We start from the raw sequence: 23,684 nt of genomic DNA, 5'->3' as shown, positions 1-23,684 counted from the left end.
ATAACCCTGTCACATTCCAGGTGTTGTAATTACAGTAATTACATATATAAGACACTTCCCAATATAGAAACCAGTAACTTCAGTAAGCTGTCTTAAATTTAAATGAGAGTAAAATAGATTATTTTTATTTTGCATGGGCACAGCCATAGTCTCCCCTAATATTAGAACTATACACAAACACTATACCTACTTGATGAGTAACTAAAGATTTTGTCTAGGAATGCTGTCCAGTTCATATTTCCATGTTGTACTTCTTGTAAATTAATGGGAAGATCGAGAGCCTTTGGTGAGCCATTGGGCTTTTGCCTCTCAACTTTATTACTAACTAAGGGAAAAAAGTAATAGTTTATTCACTTGTGGTTAAAATGTGTTCTAGTTCAGTAGAATTAATCGAAAAACACTATGGATTATTTTCTTGTTTTGCAGTTTTAACTGGTTTCTCAAATAGGGCATATTAAAAGTAAAGTCTTAATACGCTTGGGATTGGTGCTCGCTTTGGTAGCACATATAATATGGTTGGGATTGGTTCATCGACAGCTTATAATTGTAAGATTTTGTTTCTGTCTCATCAGTTGTAATTCTGAACTCTTCAGGTTTTTTTTATTATAACAAAATGAGAGAAAATTTGATTTGGGAAGGGATTGTGGATTATTCCCTTAATTATTCTTCTTTTTTCTTTTTTGTGTTAATAATATTAGAAATCATGTTTCTTTCATAGTCTTTTTCTGTACATGTTTTATTTTTTCATTCTTTGCTCAGCCAACCTTCTGTGTAACCTCATAATGTTCTTAAGTAGACAGATGGTAAGTGACTGACAAAATGGAGATAATTTCTTTTTCCTCCTCTGTTCCACTGAACTCATTGTTTCTTATGAACCTTATTTAACCGTGTTAAACTTATAGACCACAGCTTTGTAGGTAGTTTCCTGACTCCATTGTTTAGATAGAACTTTGATATGAAAGCACTTGGAAAGATTTATAAAAATCTATCAGTGTGTTACTCATTTGTTATGAACCCCCTAAACATGGTGTAGTATTTGGATATATGGATTTAAGAAGATTCTTTTATAGCAAGCACTTAAGCATCATGATGACAGACTAGTTAAGTTGTTTGAAATATACCATCATGGGAATCACTATTTTATCATGATTCTCCAATCTGCCCTTCTTTTTTTTTTTTTTTTTTTTTTTTTAAGATTTTATTTATTTTTAAAGAGAGGGGAAGGGAAGGAGAAAGAGAGAGAAATACCTATGTGTGGTTGCCTCTTGCTCTTCCATTCCACTATTGGGGACCTGGCCTGCAACCCAGGCATGTGCCTTGACTGGGTATGGAATCAGCCACTCTTTGGTTCGCAGCCTACACTCAGTCCACTGAGCTGTACCAGCCAGGGCCAATCTGGCCTTCTTAAAGAACTAAATGATTTTGAAGGAAAACTGATAGCAGTTTTGAGTTCAACTTCTACATGTGGGTCTTCATATTCTGCAGTGTGGCCATAACAATCAATAGGAAGTTAATGGTAGCAAGTCTTAATAATATTCATTTAGGTAGCTGCCATTTATTTATTTAATGTACTTGTTACAGTCTGATTTTTCATAACAATCTAGTAAGGGTTTTATAAAGAGGAAACAACTTAGTTAAGTAACCCATCCAGTGTAATTTCTTTAGGTAGAGATGAAACTGGGATTCGGATCTCCCACATATATTCCTCATTATATCCCTTTTTTCTTTTAAACTACTAAGGTAGGAAAGAAATTTCAATGAAGAATGCATCTTTACCTTTGATTTACAGGGTTAGAAGGTATGTTGGTTTATCAGTGAAGTTGAGTGAAACTGTAAGTGGCCATTTATTTAGAATATGTTTTTTGAAGTCAAGATTAAAAAGAGGTTTATACAATTTCGTGTCTAAATGTTTTCTACAAAAAATATTGATATACTTGATAATCATTTCAACATCTTTTGAATTTTTATATGCTTGTGCTTTAATGTGTAAAATTAGTATTTATAAATGTATTACATATTTAATATTTTCTGATTTTAAATAGCATTTAAAATATGTAGTAATCAATAAATGCACAAATTATATAAGCCATTTTGCTGATTAATTTTGAGGCAGTATTTCCTAAAGTAAATGAACTCTACTTGTAATTGTAAGTGGTCTTTTTAAATGTCCCCTTAAGTGTAATAGTAGTAGAAGTCATGGAAATAATGTCAGTTTTCTCATTTTTTGAAGAATTGAGAGTTTCTTTTCATTTTATGTCGTTCATTTTCCAAAATTAAAAAACAGTAAGGAGCTGGTTACTTTAATTTGTTATATAAATAATACATTGAATTAATTAGGTTTTACAGGGAAAAACCTGTATAGATGAAGAATTTTTACTGTTGAGTATTTGCCTTATTTTGTTCAGTTAACTTTAAAAATAGAAAAATTAGATCTTGTCTGTTTTCTTATTATTAAGATTCTTAAGAGTAGTTTTTGTTTTTTTCTTTGTTTCTAAATGTGAATTCAGATGGAATTTTGTTAGAATAAGGAAGACTTCATGAAAGAAGAAATAGCACTGGTTTCATGAAGGTAGTTATCAGTTCAGGAAACTAGAAAAGAGTGTATTATTGGCTTGAGTTTATTGGAATATATTGCAATGTAAAACTGACAAGATGTGGTTAAAACACTTAATTTCCATTATAAGTAAATTGAAATACTTACAGCAAATGTAATGGGAGGACTAGGCAAGACATTTGGAATTAATTAAAAAGTGAAGGAGAATTTAATTCTGGGAAATGATAGGAAAAAAACCGTTAGAGCTAGAAGGTGGTCAGAAGTGGTATTTCTTCCTCCCTGTCCTCTGTTTGCTGTTTAAAGACCTATAGATCAGGAACAACTATAAAAGGACACATGGACAAAACCAAGGGTTGGGGGTGGGAAGCAAGGGAGGGAGGTGGGGATGGCTGAGGTGGAAAGGGTGGGGAGTGGTAAATGCAGACAACTGTAATTAAACAACAATAAAATAATTAAAATAAATAAAGACTTGTAAAACCATGGTATTGTGTTAAGAAAGATTATCATTTACCCTGAGTGTGTGGACAAAGGATCTTCCTTGGATACTACTGTTTTTGGAGGTTTGTCCTTTAATGAGTCAATATTTATTTATTGTTGAAATAGTCAATAACCTTTTGATATCAGGGACACATTAATTTAACTAGAACAACTTTATAAGGCAGTTTGCTATTCAGCAAACATGGAGATGGAATGTGAGTTTGTTTTACTTGATGCTTGCTAGGGGGGAGAGTGTTCAGACCAGCAGAAGGGAAGGTTCATCATTTATTTAACTGGTAGGTATCTCTAACACCACCAGAGGTTTTGTTCCAGATTTTGAACCTCACCACTAGTCTTTAGATTTAGGATTTATGATCAAGAAATTAAATTCTAAAATACAGGATAAGGAAAGCAACCTTGAGGCTTATAAGTATCTATTTTATTTAGGGTAATTTACAGATTATTTTTTTTTTAACACTGCTTGGAATTTTAACAAATTTCTTGGTGGACAAATCACACCCATTTAAGACCACAAATAATGGATAAATGTGTGTGTTCTGACTACTCCCAACAACCAGCCATTCCCCTGTCTTTCTTTCTCTCTCTAGGCTTCTCTGTACCCCTCTAACCAAGAACAGTACTGAAATTAGGCCAACTGATAATCTTATAATGGCCTCTGAGTGTTAAAAGTGAAAGGAAGAGTTGCATGTCTCTTGCTTTAAATCACAAGCTAGAAATGGGTTATGAGAATGGCATGTTGAAAGCGAAGGGAGTTGAAAAGCTAGATCTTTTGCACTAAACAGCCGTGTTGTGATTGCAAAGGAAAAGTTTTTGAAGGAAATAAAAAGTGCTACTCCAGTGAACACACGAATGATGATAAAGCAAAACAGTCTTGTTGCTGATATGGAAAAAGTTTCAGTGGGGTCCATAGAAGCCAGCCACAACATTCTCTTTGACCAAAGCCTAATTCAGACAAAATCCTCTTCCATTCTGTGACGTCTGAGAGAAGTGAGGAAGCTACAGAAGAAAAGTTTGAAGCTACCAGAGATTGATTTATGAGGTTTTGGGAAAGAAGCCATCTCCATAACAGAAAAGTTCAAAGCAGAGCTGCAAATGCTGATATAGAAGCTACATCAAGTTATCTTTGAAGATGTAGCAAAAGTAATTAATGAAGGTGGTTATAGTCAACAACAGATTTCTGTGTAGAAGAACCTCATAGTGGGAGATGTCATCTGGGACTTCTGTAGCTAGAGAGGTGAAGTCAATGTCTGGTTTCAAAGTGTCGAAGTACAGGCTGATTCCTGTTCAGGGTTAATGCAACTGGTGACTTTAAGTTGAAGCCAGTGCTTATTTAACATTCTGACAACTGTAGGGCCCTTAAGAATTATGCAAAATCTACTCAGCCTGTACTCTATAAACAAAGCCTGGATGACAGCACATAGTTTACAGTATTGTTTACTGAATATTTAGAGTGTTGAGACCTGCTCAGGATTTTTAAAAAAATTCCTTACAAAATACTACTGCTCATTGACAATGCACCTGATCACTCAAAACTTTTGATGGAGATGTACAATGAAATTAATGTTTTCATGCCTGCTAACAATATTCATTCTACAGCCCCTGGATGAAGGAGTAATTATGACTTTTAAGTCTTACTATTTAAGAAATAACATTTTTTTAGGCTATCACTGCCATAGATAGGGATTTTCTGGATGGATCTGGGCAAATTTGAAAACTTGGAAAGGATTCACCAGTCCAGAGGCAATTTAAGAACATTCCTGATTCATGTCAAAAGATCAACACTTACAGGAATTTGGAAGAAGTTGATTCCAGCCCTCATGGATGACTTTGAGAGTGGTCAGTACTTCAGTTGAAGAAGTAACTGTACCTATGGTGGAAGTAGTAAGGGAACTAGAATAAGTGATGCCTGAAGATGTGACTGAATTGCTGTACTCCCACACTAAAATTTTAGTGGACGAGGAATTGTTTATCATGGATAAGCAAAGAGTGGTTTTTTAAATGAAAACTCCTGTTCAAGATGCTGTGAAGCTTTTGAAATGACAACAAAGGATTTATAATATTGCATCAACTTAGTTAATAAAGCAGCAGCAGGATTTGAGATGACTGACTTCAGTTTTGAAATAAATTTGATCAAACAGCATCTCATGCTACAGAAAAATCATTCATGAAAGGAAAGAGTCTGTCAATGCAGCAAACTTTATTGTCTTATTTTAAGAAATTGCCACAGCCACCCCAGCCTTCAGCAGCCATCACCCAGATCAGTCAGCAGTGATCAGCTGCTGGTGGTGGGTCTTTAGGCAAGAGCAGCCACCAGCAAAAAGATTGTGACTCACTGACAGCTCAGATGATAGCATTTTTTAAAAAATAAAATATTTTAAAATTAAGGTATGTACATTGTATTTTTAGGTATACTATTGCACACTTCATAGACTACAATATAATGTAAACAACTTTCATATATATTAGGAAGTAAAAAATTTGAGTGACTTGCTTGATTGTGATATTTGCTTTATTGTAGCCATCTTCAGACTTTCCAGTTCATGACACTGGAACTGAATCCACAATATCTCTGAGATACACCTATATATTTTCCCCTATTTTTAAAACTTCATGAATCAGATATTGTACCTGTTTTGCTCACCATTACATAATTATTAACTAGTGCAATAGCTGGGAGAGTGATACTCAGTATCACACAGTGAATGAGTATGAGTAGTTATCACTTGTAGTGGGTTGAATTGTTCCCTCAAAATTTGTGTTGAAGTCCTAAGCCCAGGTTCCTAAACTGGCTATTTTTTGATATAGGGCCTTTAAAGAGATGATTATGATAAAGTGAAGTCATATGGTTACACCCTTATCCACTATGGTTGGTGTCCTTATAACAAGAGGAGATAGACACACACAAAGAACGGACCTTGTAGACAATGGAGGAAGACAGTCATCTACAAACCAAGAGAGAGACCTTAAAAGAAACCAACCCTGCTGACACCGTGATCTTGGAATTCTAGCACCCAAAATTGTGAGAAAATACATTTCTGTTTAAGCCACCCTATATGTGATACTTTGTAGCTTCTACCAACAGATTTTGTTACTTGGGATTCTGCTTTAACAAATACTATAACATGTAGACATAGGTTTGGCACTGTGTATGATAGAAGTTGGAAGTATTTTTGAAATAGGTGTTAGAAAAACCCACGTTGCCTTGAGAGGTTGTGGTAGAAATTAATATTAAAGGAGATTCTAGTGAGGACTCTGAAGGAGAGCTGTTGAGAAGGCTTCTGTCATCTTAGAAATACACATATGATCATGAACAGAATGTTGGTAGAAATATGAATGCTAAAGGTTCTGGTGAAGTACCAAACAAATGAATAAGAAGTTATGGAAGCTGAAGGAAAGCATATTTTGTTACAAAATGGCAGAAAACTTGGCTAAATTGTATTCCAGTGTTTTGTAGAAAATAACATATAAGTGATAGACTTGAGCAAATGTAGCTGAGACTGTTAAGCACAAATTGTTAAAGATATGGCCTGGTATCTTCTTGCCGCTCGTAGTAAGGTACAATAAGAGAGAAATTGAAGATGTAATTTCTCAGCAAAATGGAAACAAGACTTAAAGATTTAGAAAATTATCAACCTAATGCATATTGTGAAAAATTAGAAAGTCTCGTGGTGCAGGGAGGAGGGGGTAAGGGGGAGAAAAAAACTGGGACAACTGTAATAGCATAATCAATAAAATATACTTTAAAAAAAGTGTTTTAGAGACAATCTGAACTTTGTTGTTAGACAATTTTCTGAAAAATATTACAGGCATGTGAGTTACGTATTCATTAAGCTGTCTCAGCAAGAATAGAGAAGGGATTATGACAGCAGAAACGCCGCCAGCTTGGACTGAGGAAAGAGACAGGACACAAAATAAAGCAAGGCAAGATGTTTGGGATTCTGTATGACAAGTCAGTAGAGTTATCTGGCTGTGAACTTGTTGCTTCTTCAAGGTTAGAACCATAAAATCAGAAGTACCACAAACTGGGTGCAAAGGGGATGGGAGCTACCACCTTAGGAGGCCTGGAGAACAGAACATGAAGCCAAAGAGGATTCCTCTTCAACCTCAAGATCTAATGGAACTTAACGTTGTTAGGTTTTGGACTTGCTTGGGACCCCTCCTTCCTTCTTTCTCATTTCTCCATTTTGGAATGGGAATCTGTCTTGTATGCCTCTTGCAGCATTGTATTTTGGAAGCAGATAACTTGTCTAGGTTCACTGCTGGAGAGAAATTTTGCCTCATGATGAATTATATCTCAAGTCCATCCTATGTGATTTAAATGACATTTCATTCAGTGAGATTTGTGGACTTAGAAGTAATGCTGGAGGGCTTTGGGGACTGTTGGGGTTGGGTGAATATAGTTTGTGTATGAGAAGGACATGAACTGTGTGAGAGCCAGAAGGCAGAGTTTTATGGAATGAATTATGTCCTAACCAAATTCATATGTTGAGGTTCTAATCCGCAGTACCTCAGAATGCAACTGTTTTTGGAGATACTACCTTCAAAGATATTTTAAGGTAAAATAAGTTCATATGGATAGGCTTTCATATGACTAGTGTCAGAAGAAGAAGAGATCAAGATATAAGCACAAAGGAAAGACCATGTGAAGAATGCCAGGGGAAGAAGGCCATTTTCCAGCCAAGAAGAGAGAGAGGTCTTAGTAGAAACCAACCTCACTGATATCTTGATCTCAGACTTCTAACTTCCAGAATTGTGAGACAATAAATTTCTATTGGTTAAGTCAGGTGCTTTGTCCTAGCCCTAGGAGACTAATTCACAGCTATTACATTAATTAAGAGGCGCTTATGAGATAGTACCTATCTCTTCCATGGTTTCTTGTGTCAATGAGAGTATTTGGGTCAGTGGTTTTTGATTTTTAGTTTAATTCAAACTTTCTGAAAATGGAATTATTTCATTAAGAAGTATATAGTTTGTCGCATGGGACTGGAGATGGCCACAGTACAGCACAGGTCTGTAGTCTTAGAATGTTCTATGGATTGCACCTTGGATTGTGAAAGGCAGAAACTTCCAATTTTAGGAAAGCATAGAATTTGAAGATAAGTTGCAGTTCTGACTGCAACTCAGGTAAGTCACTTAATTTTCTAAAACTTTTAATCATAATTAAATGAGCTATTTCAGTTGAAATAGCTCTTGTGTTAGCCTTGAAATTCTGTGCTCTTGTTTGCCTGTTGATGATTTCACCTCCTTACTCTTGATATACACTAGGGATTGGCAGGAAACAACAAACCAGTTGATTTTTTTTTTTTTTTTTTTTGCTAGTTACAAATGCTGTGAGAGCTAAAAGGATAAAGTGGGGTTTTTTGTTATTTCTAAAATGTGTTCACATTCTTCAGCATAAGCAACAGGAGTTAAGCATTTGTTTCAGATGTACAAGTCAGTGATTAGATGTTTATGTAACTTGCATAGTGATCACTCAATGTAGTATTCAGCTGACACCATACAGAAGGTTAGGGTTATTGACTATATTCCCTAAACTGTACTGTACATCCTCATGACTGTTCTGTAACAACTAATTTGTACTTAATCCCTTCACCTTTTTCACCCATCTATCAACACCCCTCATCTGCAATCATCAAAATATTCTCTGTATCTGGGTTTTTTTCTGTGATTTTTAATTTTCATATATAAGTGTAATAATAATGTCATTTGTCTTTCTCTGACTTAATTTCACTTAGCACAATACTCTGTAGGTCTGTTCATGTTGTTACAAACAGCATGATTTCATTCTTTTTGTAAAACTACGCTACATTTTTTTTACTGTTCAAGTACACTTGTCTGCATTCTCCCCCCAACGCTCACCCAACACTCACCTCCCACCCCAGCCATCCCCACCTCCCTCTTCTGATCCTATCCCCCTCTTGGTTTTGTCCATGTGTCCATTATAGTTGTTCCTGAAAACCTTTTCCCCCTCATATTCCCATCCCACCTCTCTCTGGTTACAGTCCTTTTGTTCTCAATTTCACTGTCTGTGATTATATTTTGCTTGCTCGTTTGTTTTATTGATTAGGTTCTACTTAGAAGTGAGATCATATGGTATTTGTCTTTCACTGCCTGGCTTATTTCACTTAGCATAATGCTCTTCAGATCCAAACATGCTATCACAAAGGGTAGGAGCTCCTTTTTTTCTTTCTGCTGCATAGTATATTCCATTGTGTAAATGTACTATAGTTTGTTGATCCATTCATTTACTGTTGGGCACTTGGGTTACTTCCAGCACTTGGCTGTTGTAAATTGTGCTGCTATGAACATTGGGGTGCACAGGTTCTTTCGGATTGGTGTCTCAGAGTTCTTAGTGTATAATCCCAGCAGTGGAATGGCTGGGTCAAAAGGCAGTTTCATTTTTTGTTTTTTGAGGAAATTCCATACTGTTTTCCACTGGCTGCACCAGTTTGCATTCCCACCAGCAGTGCACTAGGGTTTCCTTTTCTCCACATCCTCTCCAACACTTGTTTGTTGATTTGTTTATGATGGCCATTCTGACCAGCGTGTGGTGGTATCTCATTGTGGTTTTACTTTGCATCTCTCTGATGTCTAGTGATGTTCAGCATCCATTTATATTTGGGCCCTCTGTATGTTGTCGTTGAAGTGTCTATTCAGGACTTTTCTCATTTTTTCAATTGGGTTTTTTGGAGATCAAACCTTTGTCTGAGGTATAATTGGCAAATGTGTTTTCCCATAAAGTTGGTTGTCTTTTCATTTTAATGCTGTTTTCTTTAGCCGTGCAGAGCCTTTTTATTTTGATGAGGTCCCATTTGTTTGTTCTTTCCTTTATATTCCTTGCTTTAGGGGACATATCAGAAAAAATGTTGCTGTGTTGAATATCTGAGATTTTCCTGCCTAAGTTTCCCTCTAGGACTTATGTGGTGTCACGACTTATATTTAAGTCTTATCCACATTTACTTATTTTTGTGTATGGTGTAAGTCGGTGATCAAGTTTCATTTTTTTGTACGTAGCTGTTTACCTCTCCCAACATCATTTGCTGGAGGCTGTTTTTACTCTATTTTATGCTCCTGTCCCCTTCCTCGAATATTAATTGACCATATAGACTTGGGTTAATTTCTAGTGTCTGTGTTCTATTCCATTGGTCTGTGTGTCTGTTCTTATTCCAGTACCAGACTGTTATGATTACAGTGACCTTGTAATGCAGTTTGACTTCAGGTATTATGATTCCTCCTACTTTGTTCTTATTTCTCACAATTGCTGCAACTATTTGGGGTTGTTAATGGTTCCATATAGATTTTTGAAATGTTTGTTCTTTACCTGTGAAATATGTCATTGGCATTTTAATAGGGATTGCACTGAATCTATCAGTTGTTTTGGGTAGTATGGACATTTTGATGATGTTAATTCTTCCGATCCATGAATACAGTACACTCTTCAGTTTGTGTCTTCCTTGATTTCTTTCTTCAGTGTTGCGTAGTTTTCTGCATACAGGTCTTTTACTCCTTGGTTAGGTTTATTCCCAGATATTTTATTTTTCTTTTTGCTGTATCAAATGGGATTTTTTTCTTGATTTCTGCTTCTGCTGATTGATTTGTTAGTATACAAAAATGCCTTTGATTTCTGTATATTGAGTTTGTAACCTGCTGTTTTGCCAAATTCATTAATTAGTTTGAGCAGTTTTTTGGTAGAGTCTATAGGATATTCCATGTACACTCTCATGTCACCTGCAAACAATGACAGTTTTGTTTCCTCTTTTCCAATTTGGGACATCGTTGTCTTGTTCCTGATCTTAGTGGGAAAGCTTTACGTTTTTGCCCATTGAGTACTATGTTGGCTGTAGGTCTGTCATATATGGCCTTTATTATATTGAAGCAGTGTCACTCTGTTCTCATTTTGCTGGGTGTTTTTATTATAAATAGGTACTGCTCCTTATCAAATGCTTCTTTTGCATCTATTGATATGATCATGTGGTTTTTGTTTATGTGATGTATTACGTTTATTGATTTGTGAGTATTGTACCAACCATGCATCCCTTGGATGAATCCCATTTGGTCATGGTATATGACCTTTTTAATGTATTGCTGGATGCAGTTTTCCAATATTTTGTTGAGGATTTTAGCGTCTGTGTTCATTGGTGATATTGGCCTGGAGTTTTCTTTGTTGTGTCCTTATCTGGTTTTGAGATTAGGATGATGTTGGCTTCATAAAGCGAGTTTGGGAGTCTTACGTCTTGAGTTTTATGGAATAGTCTCTGAAAGATAAGAGTTAGCTCTTCCTTAAATGTTTTGTAAAATTCTGTGAAACTGTCCATTCCAGGGCTTTGTGTGCCAGGAGTTTTTTGATTACTGCTTCAATTTCATCAGCTGTTATTGGTCTGTTCAGGCTTTCTGCTGCTGCTTCATTGAGTTTTGAAAGAGTATATTTTTCTAGAAATTTGTCCATTTCACCATTGTTTTGAAATTTCTTTGCATATACTTCTTCATAGTAATTTCTTACATTCTTTTGTATTTCTGTGGTGCCAGTTGTAATCTCTCCTCTTTCATTTCTGATTGTATTTCTTTGGGTCTTCTCTTTTTTTCTTGATGAATGTGCTTAAATGCTTGTCGATTTTGTTCATCTTTCCAAAGAACCAGCACCCTGGACTTCTTTATCCTTAGAATTCTGCTTTTAGTCTCGATGTCATTTAATTCTGCTCTAATCTTGGTTATTTTCTTCCTTCTACTTGCTCTGGGCTTTGTTGTTGTTCCTCCAGTTCTTAGAGGCCTAGGGTTAGGTAGTTTGTTTGAAATGTTTCTATCTTTTTTAGGTAGGCCTGTATCACTATGAACTTCCCTCTCAGGACTGCCTTCTCTTTGTCCCATAAGTTTTGGGTTGCGTGAGTTCATTTTCATTTGTTTCTGGAAACTTTATGATTACTTCCTTGATCTCATTATTAGCTCATTCATTGTTTAATAGCATGCTATTCATTTCCATGAGTTTGAGTGTTTTTTTCCTTTTGTATAATTTTATTTATTTTATTTTTATTATTTTTAAATAATTAATTTTATTTAGTTATTTTTCAAGTACAGTTTTTTTGTCTATTTTGAGTTTGAGTTTTTTGAGTTTTTTCCTTGAGGTTGGTTTCTAGTTTCAAGCCCTTGTGGTTTGAGAAAATGCTTGATATGATTTCAATTTTGTTTATTTTGTTGAGGCTTGTTTTGTGACCTATCATGTGGTCTGTCTTTGAAAATGGTCCATGTGCATTTGAAAAGAATGTGTACTTTGCTTTTTGGGGGATGAAAGATTATATAAAGTTTATTTGATCTAGGATGTTAAGTGCCACAATATTTTTGTAGATGCTTTGTTTGGAAGATCTAATTTTAATAGTGGGGTGTTAAAATCTCCTACTAAAACTATGTTGTTGTCAGTATCTTTTCTGAAGTCCTCCAAGATTTTCCTTATATATTTGGGTGCTCCTATTATGAGTGTATGTATAATTACAATGTTTATGTCTTCTTGATGGATTCCCTTGAATATTATGAAGTGACCTCTTGGGTCTTTTTTTATGGCCCCTTTTTTGAAGTGTATTTTATCTAATATGAGTAATGCTACCTTGGCTTTTTTGTTCAGTCCATTCGCCTGAAATTTTTTTTCCAACTCTTCACTTTCTGTGTAGGTCTTTTTTCCTAGATGGGTCTCTTGTAGGCAGCATATCTGTGGGTCATGCTTTCTTATTCAGCTACCCTATGTCTTTTGCTTGGAGCATTTGAACCATTTACATTCAAGGTTATTATTGATAAGTACTTATTCATTGCCATTTTACTTCTTTGGTACCTGTGTTCTTTTTTCTCTTTACTATTTCTCTTCCTCCTCTTAAAACAGTCTCTATAGCATATCTTGCAGTCATTGTTAGGAGGAGGTGTATTCTTTTAGCTATCTTTTCTCTGGGAAGCTCCTTATTTGGCCTTCCATTTTAATTGAGAGCCTTGGTGGATTGAGTAGTCTCAGTTGCAGACCTTTATTTTTTGTTTCTTGAAATGTTTCTTGCCATTTCCTTTTGGCTTGTAATGTTTCTTTTGAGAAGTCAGCTGCCAGCCTTATTAGAACTCCCTTGTATGTTACTTTCTGTTTCTCCCTTGTTGCCTTTAAGATTCTCTTTTTGTCTTGGGATTTTGTCATTTTAATTATGATGTGTCTTGGAGGGCCTCTTTGGGTTCCTCTTTTTTTTTTAAATTTATTTATTTTTAGAAGGGAAGGGAAGGAGAGAGAGAGAGAGAAATATCAATGTATGGTTGCTTCTCATGTGTCCCCTACTGGGAACTGGCCCCTGCTAGGAACTGGCCTGCGACCCAGGCATGTGCCCTGACGGGGAATTGAACTATGATCTCTTGGTTCGCAGGCCCACGCTCTCTTTGGGTTCCTCTTGATTGGGTCTCTATATTTCCTGGATTTGTATGACTTTCATCAAATTTGGGAAGTTTTTTATCTTTACTTTTTCAAACAGGGTTTTGATCCCTTGCTCTTCTCCTTCTAGTAGCCCTATTATACAGATATTATTTCATGTTGGTTTTCCTGCATTTCCCTCAAACCCTCTATATTCTCTGAGTCTTTTTTCATTTTCTTGATCTTTCTGGGAGTTTTTCCTTACCTTGACCTCCAGCTCACTGATTTGATCCTCTACTTCATCTAGCCTGTTTTTGATTCCTTCTACTGTGTTCTTCAACTCAGAAACTGTATTCTTCATGTTCTCTTGTCTATTGTTGATAGTTTTTATTTCCTTTTTCATTTTGATATAGTTTGCAGTGAGTTCATCATAGTTTCTTTGTAGTTTTTGGTAATTCTCAGTTCATTGAGCTTTCTTACAACCATTGCTTTGAACTCAGTATCTGATAGTTGACTTGCCTCTATTTCATTTAGCATTCTTTCTGAGGTTTCATCCTTTCCTTTCATTTGGGGATTGTTTCTTTGTCGTTTTGTTTTTTGTGAGACTGTTCTTGTTTGCTTTGGCTTCTTAAATTGATCTGTTTTGACTTTCTAACTTCATAGTGTGAACTTCTTTAGTAGGAGACCTGTGAGATTCAGTGGTGCAGTCTCCTCGATCTTCTGAACTTGCTGCTCTTTGGATGTCATTTATATTGGCTTTGTGGATGTATTTGGGTTTTGATTGCTGTTCGGTCTTTCTTTGGTGGGTCCTTTCCTCCAGCTGGTTGTGAGTCACTGCCCTCCACATCTTGTATAGTGTTGTGCAAATGTAGACAGGTTGTGTCAAAGCTGGTTCTTATGTCTGCCTGAGGTTATGAGGTTTCTCTGTAGCTGTTGTTCAATTGTTTGTTCTGGATAATTTCTCCACCATTTATTTGTAATCCCAGATTGGTCCTGGATGGCATTTAGTGTGGCCTTCACTCACTCCTCCACTATCCCTATCTGTTGGTGGTTCCTTTGTTGGTGGGTTCTCTCTTCCAGCAGGTATATTGGTGTTCACAGCTCCCACCTACTCTTTTATGTGATCAGTTGGAGGGGGAAGGCAAAATGGATGAAGACAGCAGGAGTGTATTCCATGGGATTTAAAGTACCAACACGTAGAGGAGAGATAGGAGATCCTTTTGTTAAGTTTAGTGTTAACCATGATATTTCATCCAACTAGCCACTTTTAGAAAGTTTGGAAAAGAGATGACTCATGTTAGAGGAGGGAAGGATTGTAAGTTGAATCCAGTAAACAGAATTTGTGGGAGGTCAGATTATGAAATACAGTGATAGTAAAGGATAGAAAGTAGATGTATTGTGTGAGAGAATAGAGTTAACCAGAACAGTAATAAAGCTCCAGAAGATAGTGAAATGGGCTAACCTCCGGGAGGGGTGTTGTGTAGTATTTACAATTATATGGAACAACAATATTTATAGTAATACTGGAACAACAAGCATATGACATGAACTGTATGACCTGAATAACAAGAATAGAAAGTACACAACCTAGAGTAGTGTGCTATTGGAACACAAGTGAAGTGAAAGAAGGAAAATTGAAATACAGTATGAAAGAGAGAACCAGGAAAACCAAACAACGCAATTAAATAAAATGAAGTAAACTAAACAAGTGAAGAAAATTAAGTAACTAATAAAAGAAGTAAAGATAAAAATAATATAATGCAAATAAGTAATAACCTACAAGTTCTCCAGAATAGCAAAGTGAAATTTGTCTCTGTTTCTCAGTTCATATTAGCCTTGTGTTCCCTTGAACACAAGGACCTTTGTTCAAAGGTCTCTCTGGACCTTTCTCTGGACATTTTGCACTACAGGTCTTATTTTCTCACTTGGGAAAAAAAAATGTTTAAATTAAAAAAAATAGAAATAGCCTTCTGCTAATTTATACCTGCCAAGTGAGTTCTGCCGGTCTTCCTGGATGCCACAGGCTGGGAGGGGTTCAGCTTCGTTTTTCTGCCTTCTTGTGGTTTTGTGAGGATGGAGGCCAGGTTTGGGCCGCAGTTGTCACAGTTGCCCAGCCTCCAGTCTGGGTCATCCATTTGCTGCCGTGCCCCCACTGCCCATCTGCGCCAGGCCGGCACCTTCAGTCCACCAGTTGTGCCATCCTTGATGTGCACAAATAGGGGCAACCCACACACCACATTCTCCCTCTTTGCTGTCCTAGGTGCTAGACATTCTCAAAGTCTCTTCAGGGTAGTTCAGCTCTCCCACTGAGTTAAGTCTTTCTGGGGACTCAACTCCCTGAGCCCTGCTGCTCTCCTCTGCAGGAAGCGCTGCCTCCTTTATCTTAGCAAGCCAGCGGGGCCATGATGGGGCAAGGGTGCGGCCTCTGCTGCTGGTGGGGGTAACTTAGGTGAGGCTGTGGCAGTGGGGGGCAGCGGGGGTGACTACTGAAGGAGAGTTGCCTAAACAGCAACCAAGAGGCTTTTCTGAGTAAAATCCTCCTGTATAAGCCTGCCACTCTTTAACAAGTGCCTGGCCTCAGCCCAACTTTCCAGCCACACCAGAGACTATCTAGGTCAAGTTCCATCATATCCCAACTCTTCCTTCTCCAGGCATCACCTGGCCCCCCCAATTCTGTGGTAATTACTGAGCCAGCATCCACAGTCTCAGTGGGGGAACACTGCTCCTGTGTGTCTCCAACTTCATCTTTATTCCCCCCAGTGACTTCAAGCATCCAGGTCCATCTGGGTACTGCTCTATCTCCCTGCTTGGCAGGGGAAGGAACTGTTTGTTCATTTGGCTCTCATCCAAGAATCCTATGGCAGGCAGTGGGCTGGGGGCTATAACAACTCTGGTCCTTGCACTGGTCCCAGGGACCTTGCTGTCCTAGTGGTCTCTTTATCATCTGTTTTTCAATATCCTCTATAATTTTGGCCTCCAACTTTCATATATGCTGGGATTCTGTTGGCTGTTCACTCTGTTTCTCAGAAGATTAGCTAGGTGCTCCACCTGTGCTCGAGGAAGTGGGCTCGCTCCCACCTACCCTTTGCTATCTTGCTATTAAATATACACCACTTCTTTATTCATTCATTTATTGATGGAAACTTAGATTATTTCTATATCTTGGCTGTTGTAAATAATGCTGTAATGAAAATGTGAATGATACATCTTTTCAATTAAGTGTTTTGGAATTCTTCACATAGATACTCAGAAGTGAAATTGCTAGGTCTTTCTTTGCCTCTTTTTATAACCTTTGTTTTAGTCTATTTTGTCTAGTATAAATACTACCTCAGCTTTATTTTTTCATTTTCATTTTCTTTAAATCTTTTCCTATCCATTTACTTTCAGTCTGTGTGTATCTTCCAATCTAAAGTCTCTTGCAGGTAGCATGTGTAAGGGTTTTTGTTTTATTTTCCGTTTAACCACCATATGTCTTTTTATTGGAGTGTTTAGTCCATTTGCATGTAAAGTAATTTCTGATAGATAATGTAGTGATTGCCATTTTATTTATGCTTTTATCTTTTTTCTCAGAGAAAATCCTTTAATATGTTTTGTAAAAGTGGTTTGGTGGTGATGAATGAACTTTAGCTTTCCTTGGTTGAGAAGCTTTTTATCTCTCCTTCAGTTCCAAGTGATGGCTTTGTCAGGTAGAGTAATCTTGGTTGTTGGTACTTTTTATCACTTTGAATATTTCATACCACTGCATTCTGACCTGCAAAATTTTTGTTGAGAAATCAGCAGACAGTTTTATGGGAGCTGGTTTGTAGGATACTAACTTCTTGTCTCTTGCTGATGTTAAGATTCTCTCTGATATTAACTTTTGGCATTTTAATTATGATGTATCTTGGCATGGGCCTCTTTAGGTTCATCTTTTTCAGGACTGTCTCTGCTTTCTGGACTTCTGTATTTATTTCCTTCACCAGATTAAGGGAGTTTCTGTCATTTTTAATTTTTATTACTATTTTTTATCTTCATCTGAGGACATGCTTATTGGTTTAAGAGAGAGGGAGAGAAACACTGACACAAGAGAGAAACATTGATTGATTGCCTCTCATACATACCTCAACTGGAGACTGAACCTGCATGTGCCTTTACTGGGAATCAAACCCACAACCTTTTGGTGTATGGGATAATGCTCTAACCAACCAAGCCACACTGGCCAGGGCCCATCATTTTTTCACATAGGTTTTATCTCTATTTTCCTTCCAGGACCCCCATGATGCGAATATTGGTATTCTTAAAGTTGTCCTAGAGACTCTTTACGGTATACTCATAATTTTGGATTACTTTTTCTTTTTCCAGTTCTGATTGGATGTTTTCTGCTTCCTTATATTCAGAATTGCTGATTTGATTCTCTGCTTCATCTACTTTACTATTGATTCCCTGTAAATTGTTCCTCATTTTAAGTGTTATATCCTTCCTTTCTGTCTGGTTCTTTTTCATGTTTTCTATCTTCATTTGTATATTTCCTATCTTTTTGTTGAAGGTCTAAGTTCATCTGCTCTTCCCCTACATTCATTGTTTTCAATTCTGCAAATGATAGGTTGCTTGTCTCCATTTTGTTTAGTTCTTTTTCTGGAGTTTTATTCTGCTTTTCCACTTGGGACATGTTTTTCTCCTCTTTTTTTAGGAGATTTTTAAAAATATTTTTTATTGATTATGCTATTATAGTTGTCTAATTTTCCCCTTTATTCCCCTCTACCCTGCACACCCCCTCCCACCTGCATTCCCTCCTTTATTTCATGTCCATAGGTCATACATATAAGTTCTTTGACTTCTGCATTTCCTATACTATTCTTAATCTCCCCTTGTCTGTGTTCTACCTACCATTTATGCTACTTATTCTCTGTACCTTTGCCCCCTCTCTCTCCCTCCCACTCCCCCACTCATAACCCTCCATGTGATCTCCATTTCTGTGTTTCTGTTGCTGTTCTAGTTGTTTCTTCAGTTTTAGTTTTAGGGTTTTTTTGTTCAGTTGTTTATAACTATGAATTTGTTGTCATTTTATTGTTCATATTTTTTATCTTTTTCTTAGATAAGTCCCTTTAACATTTCATATAATAAGGGCTGGGTGATGATGAACTCCTTTAACTTGACCTTATCTGGGAAGCATTTTATCTGCCCTTCCATTTTAAATGATAGCTTTGCTGGATAGAGTAGTCTTGGATGTAGGTCTTTGCCTTTCATGACTTCAAATACTTCTTTCCAGCCCCTTCTTGCCTGCAAGGTCTCTTTTGAGAAATCAGCTAATAGTCTAATGGAAACTCCTTTGTAGGTAACTGTGTCTTTTTCTCTTGCTGCTTTTAAGATTCTCTCTTTTTAATCTTGGGTAATATAATTATGATATGCCTTGGTGTGTGCTTCCTTGGGTCCAACTTTGGGACTCTCTGAGCTTTCTGGACTGCCAGATTGGGGAAGTTCTCCATTTTTTCAAATAAGTTTTTAGTTTCTTTCTCTTCCTCTTCTTCTGGCACCCCTATGATTCGGATGGTGGAACGTTTAACGATATCCTGGAGGTTCTTAAGCCTCTCCTCATTTTTTTTTTTTGAATTCTTGTTTCTTCATTCTGCTCTGGTTGAATGTTTGTTCCTTCCTTCTGCTCCAAACCATTGTATTTGAGTTCCAGTTTCCTTCCCATCATTGTTGGTTCCCTGTACATTTTTCTTTACTTTAGTTTTTATGGGCTTTACTTTTTCCTCTATTTTGTGACCATATTCAGCTAATTCTGTGAGCATCCTGATTACCAGTGTTTTGAAATGTTCATCTGATAGATTGGCTATCTCTTCATCACTTAGTTTTATTTTTTCTGGAGCTTTGATCTGTTTTTTTCATCTGGACCTTTTTTTGGGGGGGGTCTCAGCACACCTGTTACATACTCAGGGGCAGAGCCCGAGGTATTTGCCAGGGTGGGGCAACCCACATCACTCTTCGTGATGCTGTATATGGGCGAGGGGTCTGAGAGGGAACAGTGCTGCTTGCTCCGCTGTCTGCCAATTTTTAGTCACTTTCCCTGTTACCCTGAAGCAGATTGGGCCCTTCTGGTGTTGATTCTTATGTGGGTGGATTTATGTATGTTCTAGGACCCTGTAGTACTTTCCCGTGAAGCTGGGAGTTTCTTCTTCTGCCACAATTCCCACAGGTTTTTTTGATCACAGACTTTGAGGCTTTATTTTCCTGCACTGGAACCCTGGGTTGCGCAAACTGTCTCGCTCCCCAGTTGTTCCTCCCAGTTTATCTGCACATGAATGTGGGATCCCCCTGTCCAGCAGCCGCTGCCTTTCTAAGAGTCCTTTCCTCCTGGCTGCCCGTCTCTGCCCCTCCTGCTGGTCTGGATGAATGTTTTGTCTTTAACTTCTTGGCTGTCAGACTCCATACAGTTCAATTTTCTGTTAGTTCTGGTTGTTTTTTGTTTTTAAATTTGTTGTCTTTCGGTTGTGCAGGGAGGCACAGTGTATCTGCTTACATCTTGGCTGGAAAAGTCTCCTCATTTTGACTGCCTCTGTTTGTTCATGTGTATTGGATAGGCTGCTATGTCTCCCTGTCATGGTAGGGTGGCCTTATGTAGTACGTGTCCTGTAGGGCCCAGTGGCAGTCTTTTGGGTCCCTGGAGCTGGGTGCTCAGGGATGCCTTTGTGTGCACTGTGTGTACCCTCCTGTTGTAATTTAGCCTCAACTGCTGTTGCCACATCAGTGATAGGGAATTACTCCTAGTCCAATCAGCTGTGAGGACTAGCTGTGACTGCAGTGGAGGATAGAGTATATAGGGGACAACTCTGTGAAGTCTCTCCTTGAGTGTTACTTGTAGTGGTGGTCAGGTGATGTTTCAGCATAGCCTGAAGTTGCCCACTACATGTGCTGGCTCTGGGGCCTCCCAGGAAGTACAGGCCAACGTCAGTCACCACTAGGGCTCTGCCTAGGGCCACAAAGCACGAGCTAAAAACTGATCTTCAGATGATTCCACATATGCATGGCTTGGATGTACTCAGGACAAGTTATGAACCAAGGCCAGCTGCCACTGTGCCATGTCTGGGTCTTCTTAGCAAGATGTCCAAGACATGCCAAGGCCAGATGCTGCTTGTTTGGAGTTTGTGAAACTCTGAGACATTAATGTCTACATCATGAGCCAAGACAGGCCATTTGTATAGAAAAGCCACTGGAAACAGCTTGGGCCAGTTGGGTAGAACACAGTCTCAGGGAATCACCGGGGTGTGGCACCAGTATGAACCAGGTTAATGGAGACTAAGATATGGCACCCGCCTGCCAGCTCTGTGGAGGGAGAGCTCAGAAGAGGAAAAATGGCCTCTGCCAACACTTTTGGGAGAAAACTGCCCCTCCAGCCCTTGCTGGGCAATTCAGTTACTTCCTATGCATCCTTGGTGCCTTTCAAATTGCTGCCTCAGTGCTAAGGTTCAGAGCAAGTGAGACTGAATAAGTCCAGGCACAGGCCCTTTAACAGGATCACCTGGGACTCCAGAAGACTTCTGTCTCAGCCATAATTCTCACTGGTTTTCACAGCCAGAAGTAATGGGGACTTCTCTTCCCAGCACTGGAGCCCTCGTCTGGGGGTCCAGATGTGGGGCTGGGACCCCTCGCTCCTTAGAAAGGACCTCCACAGCTGACTTAGACCCTCCTGATTTTTGACTGCCACATGTAGATAAGGGGTCAGCCTATTCTGAGTCTCCACCTTTTCTACCAGTCTTAATGTGGCTTCTTCTGTATATTCTTGGTTATAGGACTTCTGTTGAGCTAGACTTCAGGTAATTCTCATGGATAGTTCAGTAGTTGTAATTTTGATGTGTTGTGGGAGGATGTGAATACCACATTTACTCAACCATCTTGACTGGAAACTAATATATTTTTTAAAGATTTTATTTATTTATCTTTAGAGGGGAAGGGAAGGAGAGAGGGAGAGAAATATCAATGTATGGTTGCCTCTTGTGTGTCCCCTGCTGGGAACTGGCCTGCAACCCAGGCATGTGCTCTGACTGGGAATCGAACCGTGGTTGTTTGGTTCCCAGGCCCATGCTCAATCCGCTGAGCTATACCAGCCAGGTGGAAACTAATATTTTAAGAGGCAATTACTGGTACCTCATTTGTTTACTTCTTAAATGATAATATACTAAATTTTAATAAGGTATCATTTTTCTTGACTTAGATTATTTTCTACTCTTACAATGAAGTAGAGGAAATTATTATATTTAGAAACCATTCACTTACCAGAAAATGAGGTTAACTTCAGGCAGAGTAGATAGTGTTCAATGGAGAAAGTAAATCTGAAGAAAGGGCAAATCAGTTTTTAATTAGTTAAATAACTTACCTTTGAGATTTTCTAAGCAAGATGTTGACAAATTGCTGTGCCGTGCAATAGATGTGAAATGCTCAGAAAATGTGTATTTGGTTATATGAATTCTCTCCTTACAGGATCTGGGTTAGAACTGCTGAAAGCACAGAGCCCATAGTAAGTCTCCAGGACTGAAGTTCAGGTGAACATCTTGCCCAAGGTGGTAAAAAGAGCCATAATGGATCTTAACTGAAAGTCTCAGAAAACATTAAAGATTTTGCTAAGGAAGTATATGTTGAGTCAACAGATACAAAACAAAGTCATGGTGACTTAGGAGATGAGTCAAGTCCTAGCCTGTGTGGCTCAGTTGGTTGGAGTGTTGTCCCATAAACTGAAAAGTCATGGGTTCAATTTCCAATCAGGGCACAGCCTAACTTTCAGGCTCAGTCTCCAAATGGAGCACGTACAGGAGGCAGCCAATCGATGTTTCTCATATCAGTCTTTCCCTCTCTCCCTCCTTTCCCCTCTCTCTAAAATCTAAAATTTATAAGCATGGAGTACTTCCAGTAAAGTTGGAGGCAGAAGTAAACACGGTTTGCCTCCTCACACAAGCACATTAAAATTACAACTAAGCTAGAATAACCATCTCTGACAGCTGTCAAAAATCAAGTTGAATGGAAGTCTGACAACCTCAGAATTAAAGAAAACACATTGACCCATGTTGGTAGTAGGGATGGAAATGTGGACAGGCAGAATGAGCTGGTCCCAAGCCAACATGTGGTAGATAAAAATTCAGGAGTGATATTACAGGAGCAAGGGGTCGCAGCCCTACACCAGGCCCCCTACCCCTGGGTTCCAGTGCCAGGGAAATAAGTCCCCATAACTTTTGGCTGTAAAAACCAGTGGGGATTGAGTCAGTGGAAGAAATTTTCGGATTCCCAAGCAGTACCCTTAAAGGACCCATACACACATATTCTCAGACTTACTCCCTCTGTGCCCCAGCTCCAAGGTAGTAGCATGAAAGGCACCACTGGAGGAAGGAAAGAAATGAAATGTCTGGCGTCATGGTGAGAGCTAGGGGACATCTTTCTCTCAGGCAGAACAGCAAACAGAGGCCATTGTTCCTTTTCTCAACCCTCCCCCACAGAACCACAGCTGGCAGGCAAGTTCCATATCTGAGACACCATCAACCTCGCTAACACCATTTACCATGCCCTGGTGATCCCTAGAGGCTCCACCTCCCCCCAACTTACCCAAGCTGTTAACAGTGGCTTTTCCATATGAATGGCTTGTCTTGGCTCATACTTGAGATCTTCCTAATCCTCTCAAGCAACAGCCAGCTTCCCGGCCCACGAACCTCTTGGTAAGTGGCTCCAGGCCTGGCACTAGCAGCAGCCAGTCTAGGTTCATATTCTGGCTTCACCTGGGAACCTCCAAGCCCCAAACAAGAAGTAGCCACTCCCAGCTTGCTTTATAGCTGGTGTTGGATAGCTCCTGGCAGAACACAAGTGGTGGCTGACATTGGCCTGCACCACCTGAGAAACCCCAGGAGCCTGCATACCCAGTGGACAGCTATGGACCACCTTGCAGCACCTCCACCCTGACCCTGCACAGCTGGTCCTCAACAAAGGGCAAAAGTCAGTGGTTAGTGAACAAAGCCAGTCATTGCAGCTGAATGGCTTGGATAAGTCCCTCCCATTGACCTACCAACAGCAATCGAGAGTATATACTCAGCCCATACAAATGGTACACCTCAAGTACCCAGCTTGGGTGATAAAGGAGGCTGTGGCACTGGACCCTAACAGGACACCTACTATATCAGGCCACACTACTAAGACAGGAAGTCCTAGCAGGTCTACCCAATACATAGAAACAAACACAGGGAGACTGCCAAAATGAGGACCCAAAGAGACATAATCCAGAAGAAAATTCCAGATGGAAATAAG

At 38.6% G+C, this 23,684-nt stretch overlaps 1 protein-coding gene across 8 annotated transcripts in view; it reads left to right on the top strand.

Annotated features, from left to right (window-relative positions):
- The window catches only part of N4BP2L2 (NEDD4 binding protein 2 like 2), a 136,919-nt gene that overhangs the window by 24,065 nt on the left and 89,170 nt on the right, over positions 1–23,684 (top strand). Inside the window, exon 5 of one of the 8 annotated variants that reach the window (XM_053658013.1) lies at positions 5,858–7,512. The exons of 5 other annotated variants lie outside the window; for them this stretch is intronic. Coding sequence is in view for 2 of the 3 variants with exons in the window: in XM_053657990.1 (XP_053513965.1) it covers positions 3,640–3,718 (79 nt within the window). In the remaining variant the exon portion in view is untranslated. Of the gene's footprint in view, positions 1–3,639; positions 5,814–5,857; positions 7,513–23,684 lie in introns of those variants that run through there. 2 more of the 8 variants (XM_053657994.1, XM_053657990.1) reach the window with 2 other exon arrangements.

Source organism: Artibeus jamaicensis, unplaced genomic scaffold (assembly GCF_021234435.1).
Source record: "Artibeus jamaicensis isolate MK-2021 breed Jamaican fruit bat unplaced genomic scaffold, CSHL_Jam_final contig_2002, whole genome shotgun sequence".
In the NCBI taxonomy this organism is placed as follows: domain Eukaryota; kingdom Metazoa; phylum Chordata; class Mammalia; order Chiroptera; family Phyllostomidae; genus Artibeus; species Artibeus jamaicensis.
The sequence above is the reverse complement of the archived record's forward strand: the minus strand, read 5'-3'. Positions and strand labels throughout refer to the sequence as shown.